The 13,320-nt window shown below is 39.5% G+C and overlaps 1 protein-coding gene and 1 long non-coding RNA gene across 7 annotated transcripts in view; one reads left to right on the plus strand and one right to left on the minus strand.

Moving 5' to 3' along the window:
• The window catches only part of EBF2 (EBF transcription factor 2), a 152,727-nt gene that overhangs the window by 126,866 nt on the left and 12,541 nt on the right, over positions 1–13,320 (plus strand). For all 6 annotated transcript variants that reach the window (XM_080568650.1, XM_080568651.1, XM_080568652.1 and 3 more), the window contains 5 exons: positions 8,191–8,279; positions 9,374–9,439; positions 9,549–9,726; positions 11,200–11,385; positions 12,880–13,047. In XM_080568650.1, coding sequence (XP_080424776.1) covers positions 8,191–8,279; positions 9,374–9,439; positions 9,549–9,726; positions 11,200–11,385; positions 12,880–13,047 — 687 coding nt within the window. The remainder of the gene's footprint in view (positions 1–8,190; positions 8,280–9,373; positions 9,440–9,548; positions 9,727–11,199; positions 11,386–12,879; positions 13,048–13,320) is intronic.
• Positions 11,439–13,320, minus strand: part of LOC308183099 — a 70,097-nt gene continuing 68,215 nt past the window's right edge. The window contains exons 29-30 of the long non-coding RNA XR_013942258.1: positions 12,784–13,011; positions 11,439–12,472 (exon numbers count right to left, since the gene is read on the minus strand). This is a non-coding gene — a long non-coding RNA (uncharacterized lncRNA). The remainder of the gene's footprint in view (positions 12,473–12,783; positions 13,012–13,320) is intronic.

Here is a 13,320-nt window from a genome sequence, read left to right on the forward strand (position 1 = left end):
TATCTGAAAGGAAAAATCAGATGGGACCAGATGACCATCCCTCACTGAACTGTCAGTACCAGTAGTATCAGCGATGGCATACCATGCATACACCAAAACTTCTGTAGCCTGTTAAGCATGGATGGAGAATAATGGTGCACACAGTTGTAAAGGATGGATCTGTATTTAAATTGAATGATTTGCTCCCACCAAATCATATTCAGCCTTCTCAAAATGCAAGGATTGATTTACTTTTTAAAAGCTTCTTATTGCCAACAATCCTCATTAAGTAATCGTGTACTGTATTTGAAAACAATTAAATCCTAAATTAAAAATAATTACAAGAGTCCAAGAAACATTTTATTAAAAAAATAAGGCAAAAACTTAACCACGTCTTGAGTGAACTAGTTAGAATTTTTCTAAAACTGGAAAAATTTGAACGGATATCTAACACTTCAGAGCTTTAGCAAGAACCAATGATTTGTGAAGATCCTCTTACCGCTGTATGCCACTTTATATACACTTTTTTAAGTACAGATGCTAAATTACTGTTTACTTATATATGTGAGAAGGCATTTATTCATAACTGTCATACCTAGAAACCCGCAGCAAGAATTAAGTCTTCCATTATACAAGGCACTCTAAAGAAATATAAGCTTAACTACAAAGGATTATTTTTGTTTTGATAGTGGTCTGATCCACAGTTAGTTGAAGACATTAAAATGATATCCACTGACTGAAACCGAGTCAACCTCACGAAGGTTAGGACTTTGTTCTGATCTTGCACCAAAATTTGTTCTGGAATTATGCCTGGACCTGTGAGATCAGAATCTGGCCAAAAGCTTTTGAAAGACATTTTCTTCTAAGGCAGTGCGTTCGCTCATCAGTCTCTGGGAAAAGTTGAACCTGATGTCTGAGCAGGTTAAGCCTTTCCTGGGCGATAACTGGCCAAAGTCACAAAAGAGGTTAAAATTCCAAGTCTGCATGAAAACACAGTTGTCTCTCTGAAGAGAGGGAGCAGATTAATTTACTGGAGTCTAGCAGTACTTAAGCAAGGGAACGCTGTCATTGATGGGTGTGCAGTGAAGGGTTGTAGGGGTAGCGTTAGGTGTGATGCTTTTCTCTTTAGAGAGAGAGAGAGGGACCATTAATTCTTGAGTTATTATTACACATTGAAACTACAAAGTTCTCCTATGCCATTTTTTGCTTGCTGAGGCCTTGATCCTCCAGTTCTTCACTACAAGCATTGATCTGAAAGCTGCTGGCATGAGAACTGAAAGAGCTTTAGGAATGGAGTGATGCAGAGATGTGTAAAATAGGAATGTGCATCCGCCTATGAAGGAAAAAGTCTTTTCATTATGGTGAAGCCATTTTAAGTGCAAGACTTACTTGTACCATCCAGGGGGGACTGGAGTCAGACTGTAGCAGTTCTTTCACATATTAATTAGCGTGCTGCCACAAAAAGGGACATGAAGATGTATGTAGGAGCTGGCGGAAGAGAAGAAAGTTAAATATACTATCCCTGTTTTACTGCTGTTACTGGCATAGGGGTATCTGTTAGCATTCTCTGAGGAGTGAGTGGGTGCTCACTGCCATATGTTACAAAACAGCATTTCGCAGAAGATGCCGAGCTGTTTGGGCGAGGGTAGAAGAGACAACGTTTCAATCTGTCTGTTCAGGAACCTGCAGTTCTCCCACCATGGCAGGCAAAACGATAAACACAGCTATTAGGTAGAGGCTCACCTGTGTAATCAATTCCCCCAGGTTGTTGCTGCTAATAGCAGTAAAAACAACTTCTAAGCTATGAAAATAACATGGTGGCATTTTTTTTTTCTTTCTGTGATTGTGCTATCAGAAAACTGCTGTGATCCTGCTGTGAGCAAACACACTGACTTTTAACCTAGGCAAGAGATATTCATGCAGTCGAGGTCCTTCTGCTTGTAAGTCTGCTCCAGACCCTCCCTGACAACTTCTGAACCTCTTCACCGGTTTCTGCCTGGTTTTGTCAGAAAGGTAGAAGCACCACCCATGCACAGTCCAAGCACACTTTTAGAAAATGGAAAATCATAAGAGAGATCTGAATTAATCCATCATTGAAGGAAAGGCTGCAGAGCTCAATCATTATTAGATGAGAGAAGCTACCAGAAAACAGCCTCAGGAAACGAGGTTATTTAAATGCCACCGAATGCACGAATATCCATAGCACTCTGGAAAATAGCCTCACATCACAGAAGTGCAGATATTTGTTGGAGAAAGTGTAGCAGGCAAATACATAAAACACTGAATAGTAGAGTTCAATAGATTTTATAGTTATTGATGAGGTAGTCTGGTGCATCTCAACAAAAATGTATTTTTTGTGATAATTGAAGCTTATTATTTTCTTGATACTTTTAGCACTTTATATTGTAATATATTCCTCCTCGCTGTCACAAAGTCTGTATCTGACAAAATATCAGAGGATGGAGCTTGGAGAGACAAATAAGACCACTTCTCTCTTGAATTGTCCTTGTCTCTAAAACCAGGAATTTCTCCCGTCAATACATCCCCTTTACATTCAGCCTACACTTGACACAAAAATAAAAAAGAAAAAAAAAAAGGAAAGAAATGCAGAGACATTAACATTGAGCACAGGAGACTGAGGAGTGTGAAATCCTGCGAAGTGAAAGCCTGGGCAGACGTAGTTCTGTCAGAATTAATAACAGCAGCAACAACTAGCAGCCCCGACGCTATCAGGGTCATGTTGTATGAAGTCCTTAATAATTATTAAGTGCCGAGATAACCTCAGATGAAAAGCACAAAGGGTCAAGTCACATGGAAAGCACTGAACAGCTGGCTATGGGCATGTCGCAGGTATAACGATAATAATTATTCATATAAAGCCAGACCTCAGAAGGTTCATCAGGGCCTCACTGCATCAGCCGTGGGCAGTTACAGAAGGACACGTGCTTCCATCTTATGCGAGGCACTGTCACAAGAAGCTGAAGAAAGACTGACCGCTTGCCTGTGGTTGTGCAGGAAAGCTGAAGAGAGCCAGGGCAATAGAAGTCCCAGGTCCAAGTCGTATCCTGTGATCACCAGACCACCAAAACTTTTTGAAAAGATGGAAACAAAAGCAGTCATTTTAGTATTGTGCAGTGCATATCTGCCTCTGCCCTCAATATTTCATATACAATCAAATATTAATGTTTGACCTGATTATACTTGAGCTTCTTTTTTTTTGAAGGAGTAACAAAAAGACAGGTTGTTCGAAGAAGAAAGAGATAAACTGTTAGAAAGATGAGTACAAAAATTAGATATAAATTTCAAGGGTAAATCTAAACGCCACAGCGGAGCTGTTATGGGAGCTCAAATGCGTCCTGTAATGTGTATTTATATTGGTCTCCTAGCGAAGTGTGCTGTGCTGGCAGTGCTGCAGTTATGGTTCTGTCAGCATTTCCACTCTTAAGTGCTATCATTCAGGGTGCTGCAACTCAGCCATCAAATTCCTCTCATCGCCCAAATGTGATGCGTGGACTTTTCCATACGGTTCCCAGATGGGAAACTCTTCTAAGAGTGAAACCAACAGGATCCTGTGGACTTGTAACAGTGCACTACAGAGCGCAGCAAAAACCTGGTGAAACGGCTTGCTGCAAGCTAACGGCAACTGCTGAACCAACTTACATCAGTAGTAAGTGTGTACTTAAAATGAGGGAGATAAAAAGTCTGTTTTTACATCACCACAGCTAAGCATCATCTGGTGAGCCTGAAACTGGTGTGAATGCAGGTAACGCCTACACCTCCCTGTTCAGAGTTACTTTTCTATCATCAGCTGTTCATAGAGTAATAAGGCGTTTGTTCTCTGCTGCTAATCTCGCAGTAGCCTCATATTCTGCTTTTAATACTATACAAATTCAAAGTCTCTGCTGCTGTAAGCAGTTCCATTATAGTTCCATTGACTTTAATAACGCTTACCTCAGTTTACGCCAGCCGAAGCTACGTCTCGTAGGCTTTCATATCTTAAGTTTGATCACAGCTCTGCATTTGGTTTGTCATAGAGATGCTAACCTGGAAATGTGTATATCAGGGAGATTTTGAACATAATTTTCCTTGCTGAGCAAAAATCCTCCAGGGGTTAACTTGTCAGAGCAATGCAATATAAAGTAATCTGCAGGATATGTTGGACTCCCAGGTTGTGGTGTATCACTCTCTATGCCAGGCACCAAGGATAGGAGGTACTGTTTTGCTAAAGCTTGTAAGTAGATTTGAGAAGGTCTTGTTATCTGCTTGTGGGAAGTGGTGCTTACAAGGATACAGTGAGCTCTGGAAATTGCAGGTGAGCTCACTTGGCCAGAACGCAACTGATGTGAGCTGAAAGCCCTTGCAGAGAACAGCTCCTACACCGCTTTAGCCTATTAAAGGCGCACGCGATAGGAGACAACGCTGCGTTGGGACTGGGGTATTTGGAACAGCCGTTACTGAAACAGCAAATTTAACACAAGTCACTGCCTGGTAGCATCCCTCCAACTCTACATCTCTAGGTCATAGAATACTCCTCCGAGCAGGCTGACCGGAACGTGTGTACTTCCAGGCACCAGGATTGGCAGGAGAGCTTCTGTAGCCAGCGACGTGGCAATGTTTTATTGTGTAGGGTGAACACCAAGCACCTCTTCACTGGTGGTTTGAGTGAGGGTAGGCCCCAGTGCATGGCTGGAATTATGTGTTTAGGTCCAGGGGTGCCTTGTTTTCTCTGTGCTAACATATCTAAGGTTAGCCGTCATACCCCAAATATTGCACGTGCTCTCTGGGTTCCAGCTATATCTAGAGGTATGCATTTGTTGTTTCTCTCATTCATACTTTGCAAACACTGGACTTGTTGGCCTCTGTTCTACTTTGTAGAGTAAAGCAAAGATGCACAACTTTGCTAAGGTCTTTGAATGAGGCCCTTCAACTGGCGGTGAGGGAGCGTGCACAGCTCCCAGGGCATACACTGGCGCTATCAGAACGAGCTGTCACTCGTGGGGAATTGTGCAGATCTCCATAACATCCTCCTCCTTCCCCAGTCTCCTGTGCTTTGATGTGTGGTGAAACAATTAATACTTTAAATGTCAGCACTGTTCTCGCTGGGTATCGGAGTTAGTCCCCGTTGAGGTGAACGGGACCAAGCTGTTGGTTCAGGTTTTGCAAATAAGACAGATGTCGTGGCATCAGTTGCTCAAGTGTGAGAGGTTTTTATTTCCAGTGAGTCTTACTAACTGGAGACTTGTGTTTGAAATGGAAGCATAGATTTTGGAGGCTAAGGAACGCTATAAAAGAGGCAGCTCTTTGCCATGCTCTATTTGAGTCTCGTCATAAATTAAGTCAGGCAGGCTGTGGAGCATTCAGACCTCTCCCTGCTGCTGACTGTAACAACTCTGTTGTTAAAACAATTATGCTGGAGTGTGGTTTATAAACTAACCGACAGTTTAGTTTATTCACTAGATGGTTGCTCTTTTTTGCATACATATCTCATGTCATGAACAATTTTTTAAATTATGTTCTGGGAAATTCAAGAGACCCCTTGTGCCTGAAACGCTGGATTTGAGAGTGCCCAAAGGGATTTTGCTGTACCTGAATCTTGTTTTTTCTTGGGAGTTTCATTTCAGATACCTCTCTGATTTGTACGAAATAATGAGCAGCCTGCTTCTGTGTCAGACTCCTTTATGGTCTCTGAATCCATGAAGCCAAAAGCATTTGGATATAATTTTCATGTGTCTACATACCACGCAGATAGACCACTGCTGATCCAATAGCTCTTTTCTCAGTGGAAGTGGTATCGTGGTGGAGCCGTTAAAACTTGCTGGTGGAGCCTACATCCTACCTCTCCTGTTGCAGCTTCAGCTGAAATGGTGCCATTTACTTCCACAAACGCTGGAGGTTGTTTCTTACCAGGACTTCATGACAGAGAGATTTTTGTTTCCGTAATGAGTAAAACTAGCGGTAGGCAATTTTGTTGCAAGCTGTACAGAAAACCTTTTGTGATGAGAGGCATAATATATGCATTGACTCAAAAGGGTTGATTTCTTCTCGGAACAGTTCAACATTGTTGAGAAATGATTTGCTGCTATTTATCTATCAGAACAGAATGAAAATGTCTGTGTCAATACTTCGGAAAAATGTTTGATGGATAATAGCCAATTTCTTTTTCCTGAATTAGAATGCTGTATATTCCCATTAGCTATTTTTAGTCAACTATATATACATATATGTATAAATTCCTGTATATTTTACATTGCTTTTGCCTAGCTTAAGATATAAAACTTAACTGATTAGGCTTGTAATCAAGAAGAGAAATGGCACGTAATGATGTATAGGCTCTTGAGAGAATTGGCCTATAATTCTCAGGATTATTGGCAAAAAAAATCCCACTCCCCAAAAAAAACCCTCTTCCCAAATGGGATGTAGATTCTGTGGCAGTTGAAATGTGTATTATTAAACTCCTTAAGCAAACCAGAATGGCTCCCAGTGGAGAGCAAAGACATTCTAAGTATAGCCAAGACTAAATTCTCAGGTCTGGGTTTTCTCTTCTCAATTCCCACTTGATTATCTCCTGTAATATTTAAACTTCATGCCATGCCATAATTATTTAATAAAAAGTAAATATAAAATGTATCTCAGTGGGGAATATGACCTTTTACCTTCATGTTGTTATACCAAAGACAGACACAGATAAACAGAGAATTTGGAGCGGTGTAACGGTCTGTCTCACTTGATAGTTTCATTCTCCCCGTATCAGAAATGGTTATCATGGAAGGTGCTGAGTACGTTTGGGAAGATTAAATAAGTGCCATCAGCATCTCTTGGAATCAGGTATTTTCAGCTGTGTTGATGTCACTGGTTCTTTCAAAAAAAAGTTTTTTTTTAAAGAAGGAAAAACAGTACCAGAAGATGGAAGAAGACAGTACTGAATGAGGATATTGCTAAAGGAGCTACATATGTTACTTATTAAATGCTTTGTGGAATTCTCATCAGGATTCTTAGCATGTGATTGCATGAACATGTCATTTATATTATAAGGCACATCCTGAAGTATTAGGAATTTCTTTAAAAATACCTATAATTGTATTAGTTAACACTAATACTCCTAATGTATTAGAGGCAAATCCTATAAGCATGCAGAATTCTAAAGAGCTGACTTTGGTTTCTGTACCAATTTGAATCAGAGTTTAATTCTGAGTAATCAGAAACTAGATTATTACTGTCAGATGCGAAGTAGAGAGTATCAGAGTGTCTGAAGTTTTGTGAACTTACCAACATTGCTGTTAGGGCTCTACCAGCTTGTACTGAGGATCTGGGTTAAATGTTGCAGTTTATCCACTACCGATTAACACCATTACAGTGAAGTGGCTATGCGTGCAGAAGAGCCACGCACGATTTAAGAATTTTATGTGCATGATGAAGGGCTGCACCCTAGTTGCCTGCTGTATCTTTCAGATTATTCACTCTGCCTTTGATAGGTGGTAAGTCAGCACTGGCAATTGAAGCAGTTTGAAGTGTACAAGTCACACATTTTCCCCTTATTGGCTAAGCCAAACTCACTAGAGTTACCCTTTGTAATGCTTTCAGTTAGAAGTCATGCAAGTAGCATGCAGCATTCACATACGTTTTGTCATTTGTGTCAATGTATCTGCTTCTGAACGCATTTTCTGGAATACTGGCAGAAGATGAGCATGTGTGTTCAGTTCAGCTGTACCCACCAGAAGGAGCAGGCAGAGGGGATGTGTGTGTGTATATATGCATGAACGCACAGAATTCTTTCAAGAGTTAGTTCCAAGCAGGAAGATATCTCTAATTCTTTATTTAATAAATTACAGACACACTGAGGGATTCTCCAGGACCATGCAGTTCGTTATACAGATAATGCAGAAACATCTGTACAATTAAATGGGTGGAGTTGGGGTAGCAGGAGTCAGGACACCTGGTCTGTATAATATGGTCCAACATTAATAGCTTCTGTATTGCAGCTTTTTTAGTGGTACAACAAGTAATATCATCAAAAAGAAACTGGGATGTTCATGCAGAAGTTCTTACAGAGTTTCACTTACTGTAAATCTTGTCTCGCACAGAGATCAGGGCTCACCTGAGTACTAGGCAAAACCCGGACAAGGAGAGGTTTCAGTGCAGCAGCTGTGAAACTCATCTTTTTAAGATACATAGTCATATAATACATTGTTTTCTGGTTTTTTTTTTTTTCAGCTTTAAATGAACCTACCATAGATTATGGTTTCCAAAGACTGCAGAAGGTCATCCCAAGACATCCAGGTGACCCTGAAAGACTAGCTAAGGTAAAATATTTCCAGGCATTTTAAATGAGCCCACAAAGTACTTTCTTCCACTTCTGGCTCATAAAAGAGAGAAAATGATACCTTAAGTGATGATTACACCTGAACATAAATCGACCGATTGGTTGTAGGTTCAAACACCAATTTGAGCATGTTGACCCCACAGGTACCAGTAATTTTTACCTGTTAGAGCTCAAACACTTTCTGTGAACTTCTCTGCCATTTGTCTTAATCCACATCGGCAAATCTCTGCACCTAAGATACATGATGAGCATAAAGGAATTGTTGCAGAGGTCTGTTCTTAAGGGAATCTTTTAGTAAAAAAATCACTCGTAGCTCAGCTTTTTCTGTAGCCACAATTGCAGCATGTATGTGTTGAAACAACTGTAGCTGTAATCTTACACGCCGTGTTGATTTAGTACCTAGCACGATGCAGGTGGCATTAAAGACTCTATTCCTTGTTTTTAGTGCACTAAAAGTAACTATTATTATCTTTGCACGGTGACAGACTATCGTATTCAGATATTATACCGTGGTGGGTTTTTTTTTTTCTTACAACCAGAGGTGACAGAAGATATCTACTGGCTAAAGTGTGTTATTTGATTGATTACCATTATCGAGAAAAAATAACTGGACATAGAGATAAAACAGATTTTTTTATTATTATTATTATTTTTACATCTGTGCAAAAGAATATATTGAAATGCATTAGGAAACTGAGCTCCTATTTGAAATTGGGTTATGTCTGAAAATAGTCTCCATTTCTTAAGCAAGGGTGCTTAAAGCAGCTTCAGGACTATGGAGAGCTCCAAGGCCCCGCTGAAGTCGGGCCGTGCCGCACAGCCAGCGGCAGCCGATTTGTCGCACACACGCAACACTTTCTAGAGTGACCGATGATTTTGGCTGTCTAGTCTGAGATACTGCAAGGGGGATGATTTTTCATTTAAATGCCAAATAATGCCGCTTTAAGGGACTCACTTCTGAGAATGACCCCACATAATCACTCGTGACCTCAGAAAATACTAGCCCGTGGTTTTATTTGTACTAAAATCCTTTTCTTTTAAAATGTCAATTTTACGTATCTGCTCATCCTCTAGGAAATGCTATTGAAACGAGCTGCTGACCTAGTTGAAGCACTGTATGGCACGCCGCATAACAACCAGGTCAGTGGAACCACTCTCAGCAGGGTAGTGGGATATGCTGAGATTTTTGTAATAAACTCTAGAAATTTTCTCCGAGCACATTCATGAAGTTGTGCCCTTCACTGTGCAGGACATCATTCTGAAACGAGCTGCAGACATCGCAGAAGCTCTCTATAGTGTACCGAGGAATCCCGCACAGATCCCCGCACTGTCCAGCTCCCCGGCTCACAGCAGTATGATGGGAATTAACTCCTATGGCAGCCAGTTAGGCGTCAGCATTTCAGAGTCAGCACAGGGGAACAACCAAGGTAAGCACTGCAAGCAGCAGTGTTAGTTTAAACAATGAAAAGCTAAATCGTAGTCATTTCCGTCCTAGTTCTTCAACTTCTCTGCCTACTCAGCTTCTGAACAGAAAGATGGCTTTAAGCTGTCAGCACTAGGAATGGACGCCTGGTGCCGTTTTGGGTGCTATTCCTGCACACCAGGTTCCAGTCATCCAATTAGCTATGGCTGAAGCCATTCTTGGGTAGATTTGACATCAACTTAACCCTCAGTTCTCTCCCTGCTCCACCCAATATCTTTTGTTAGATCTCTGTTCTCATAAAAGACAAGGACAACAACTGAGAAAACTCTCACTTAAAGAGGTGGGGAATTTTTCTTCTTTTTTTTCTTTTCTTTTTTTAAAGGTTTCTTCCTCAACGTTTATCTTACCCATTTGCATATGTTTTATATATCAAACATAATATATTATTGATTTTTAGGAAAAAAAAAGCCATAAAATGATATATTAACATCACAGGAGTAATATAAACTTTGGGCATTTTCTGACTCTTGAATACTTAATTTCTCAGGTTAACGATGTGTTCTGGTAACATAAGGATCTGTGGTGTCTGACTGCATGAATAGCTGTGATTAAAACACTCTAAAGCGTTAAAGCCATGTCATATGAAGTTAGTATTAAATGTGCCATGCCAAAAGTAATAATGTAGATAATTTTGTTAGTTTTCTAATAAGGTCTTACCAACCCTGAATTAGAGCTTCATAGTATTAATGGGCAGAAATAACCTGATTTAGTTAAATGGTAACCACTTTTGTATCTGTTGGATCATATATTTCTAATGAAAGCTTTTCAGTGGAAAAAAAAATTGTTGCTGTAGTAATAGCCTTGTGATAATAATAATAATGTGTACTAATAGCCTTATAGTGCTGATAACTAAGGTATTCTCTTTTTGGAGAAAAAAGGCTAAGAAAAAAAAACACCACACAGATATTTTTAGAATAAAAATTTAAAGACAAAAAAGGGTTTTTATTTACCCAGTTTATTCTTTCTGTTAAGTGTAAACTACATATTGGTTATAATTTCCCCTTAAAAATGTATGTGATTTATCTGTAATTCATCAATAATTTGAAAAGTATAACCTTCCCCCTAAAATTACAGAAAATCACACAAATTGTACATCAGAAAAAATGAGCACACATTTTTTCTAGGTCTCAGAACAGATTTCAACTTAAAAAAAAAAATCTAGTTAAACAAATATACATAAGTTCATCTACAAAAGTTTAGTTCCCTACCTTACTTTAAAACTTAATATTGCTTAACTTCAAAGCATGTGCATACAAAACACTGAATTTAATGGTACTTGCTTGACTGTTTAAATTCATCTGGATTTAAATAAATCATTGATTTAACCAGGAGAAAGGATTTTTTTGTATTTATACAGGAAAAAAAAAAGTTTTAATTCAAATTCATTGACGTGCCGTGAAATACGTTTTATTTTTAGGTTACATCCGTAATACAAGCAGCATCTCACCCCGTGGTTACTCATCCAGCTCCACGCCTCAGCAGTCCAACTACAGCACTTCCAGCAATAGTATGAACGGCTACAGCAATGTCCCCATGTCCAACCTGGGTGTTCCAGGCTCACCTGGGTTCATTAACGGCTCTCCAACAGGATCCCCTTACGGAAGTATGTGCTTTGGTTCTTTTATAATTGGTGCCTTGTCCTGCTAGCTTAATTTACCACATCAAAAAACTGCAGCGAGTGATGTTTTTCAGGAGAAGTTGTCAAGATTTAGTGAAATCCTTTGATTCTAATTTTCTGTGATTCTAAATTTTTGTAAAAGGTTCTGATTTGTGTTCTGGTATGTTATAGTATGAACTAGCAAATGTTCCCATTTTTCAAGAGGTAACAGAGGAATATTGAATCCTACCTATGCTTTCTTCATTTTTTTTCCTTATGCAGATTCCTATGTAAGTGGCAAAGGGCGTAGAGAGAGAGGCGGCACAATTTGTTTCTTTAGATGACCAAGCAAGTAGTCACCACTTAAAGCAAAGAGGCTACTCTGAATCTTTCTCAAAGGCAGTCTATGTATTTTTTATGTCCATGTAGAAGTGTATGAACTGCATTAGCAATAACAGAGCTGAATTTTGGATTAATTTCCTGTGAAATTATTTTTACCTTGATAACAACAAAAGTGTTACTGCATTTCCAGTTACTAGTGTGACCACAAGCAAGTCACTCTTCCTTCCATGCCTTGATTTCCCTCCGTAGGAGCGTGTGTCGAGCGTGTATGTACATCTATCTACACATACATGTACACACAACGTTTTTATATTTTTATCTCCGTATATATGAAAGGGCCAACAGTGAAACAGTTTTAATTTATTTATTATTTTATATTATATTGACATCCTCTGTGTAAGGACTGACCCACTTTGCAGTGATGATGAGGGCTTCTTGCCGGTCTGAAACTTGCTAAACAGAATCTTCACACTTTGAGTTGTAATTTAAGTTGCAGCCCTAAGAATGTTCAGGTACTTGGGATTCTTCCCCTGTTCTAGAGCTTTGCCATTGATTTCAGTACGGAAAGGACCAGGTTTGCAGCATATTGGTGTTCTTATTTCAAACTACTACCTACATGAGACTTGGGGATTTTCTTGAAACCACAAGAAATATTGTTACTTGTTCCTTCTTTCCAGAGAAATAGCTGATATTTTTCTAGAAGGTAAGCTTACAGTTGCTGTGCAGTGGGACTTTTTCTTCAAAGACACCTCTTTAAAAAGAAGACAATTTAGATTCAAATCTAGTTAAAAGCTTAAAGCATCCCCCCCTAAACTCCAACCAAGGAAGTCTTCATTTTAAAAAAGCCAGGGAATGGACAGGAGTTATTTATTTTCCCAGTTTCGGTGCACAAACTGTAAGTGCACATGCCATTACTCTCTACTGGTTATTCACATTGACTCTCTCTCTCCCTTGCTGACTTACCATTTTCTGATGTCCTCCTCCCTCATTTTAACATAATTAAACGTATTTTTTTCTGAGCTAAAATATTCAATATAACTACATCTTTACCTCTAGGCTTACCTTAAGCAGCCAAGTCAATGGATCAGACATTTTCAACAGTTCTACCAAACTTCTAAAATTGCATTTCTGATGAGGATTCACTTTTTTCTTTTGCAGTAATGTCTTCAAGTCCAACAGTTGGCTCCTCCAGCACTTCTTCCATCCTTCCATTCTCCTCTTCCGTCTTTCCTGCTGTCAAACAGAAGAGTGCCTTTGCTCCCGTCATCAGACCCCAAGGGTCTCCTTCTCCTGCCTGCTCTAGTGGCAATGGAAATGGGTTTAGAGGTAAGAAATGTACAATTAATATTCAGCTGGCACATACAGAGCACGCTGTGTTAGCCTCGTAAATACAGTAATCATCTGAAGACCATTACACTATTACAGCACTCACTAGTGAAAATTTGACCCAATTCAACTGGATTAAAGCATTGCTCCAAGGTTTGTCTATTCTGAGTTAAAACAATGGGGGACAGACACTCATTTAAACCAAGAAAGATTTGACCCACGCTGCATTTAAATACCAGCTCTTTTGTGAGGAACGGCTTCTCCTTAGGCTTC

This window comes from Anser brachyrhynchus (assembly GCF_964034855.1).
Source record: "Anser brachyrhynchus genome assembly, chromosome: 26".
Taxonomy (NCBI): domain Eukaryota; kingdom Metazoa; phylum Chordata; class Aves; order Anseriformes; family Anatidae; genus Anser; species Anser brachyrhynchus.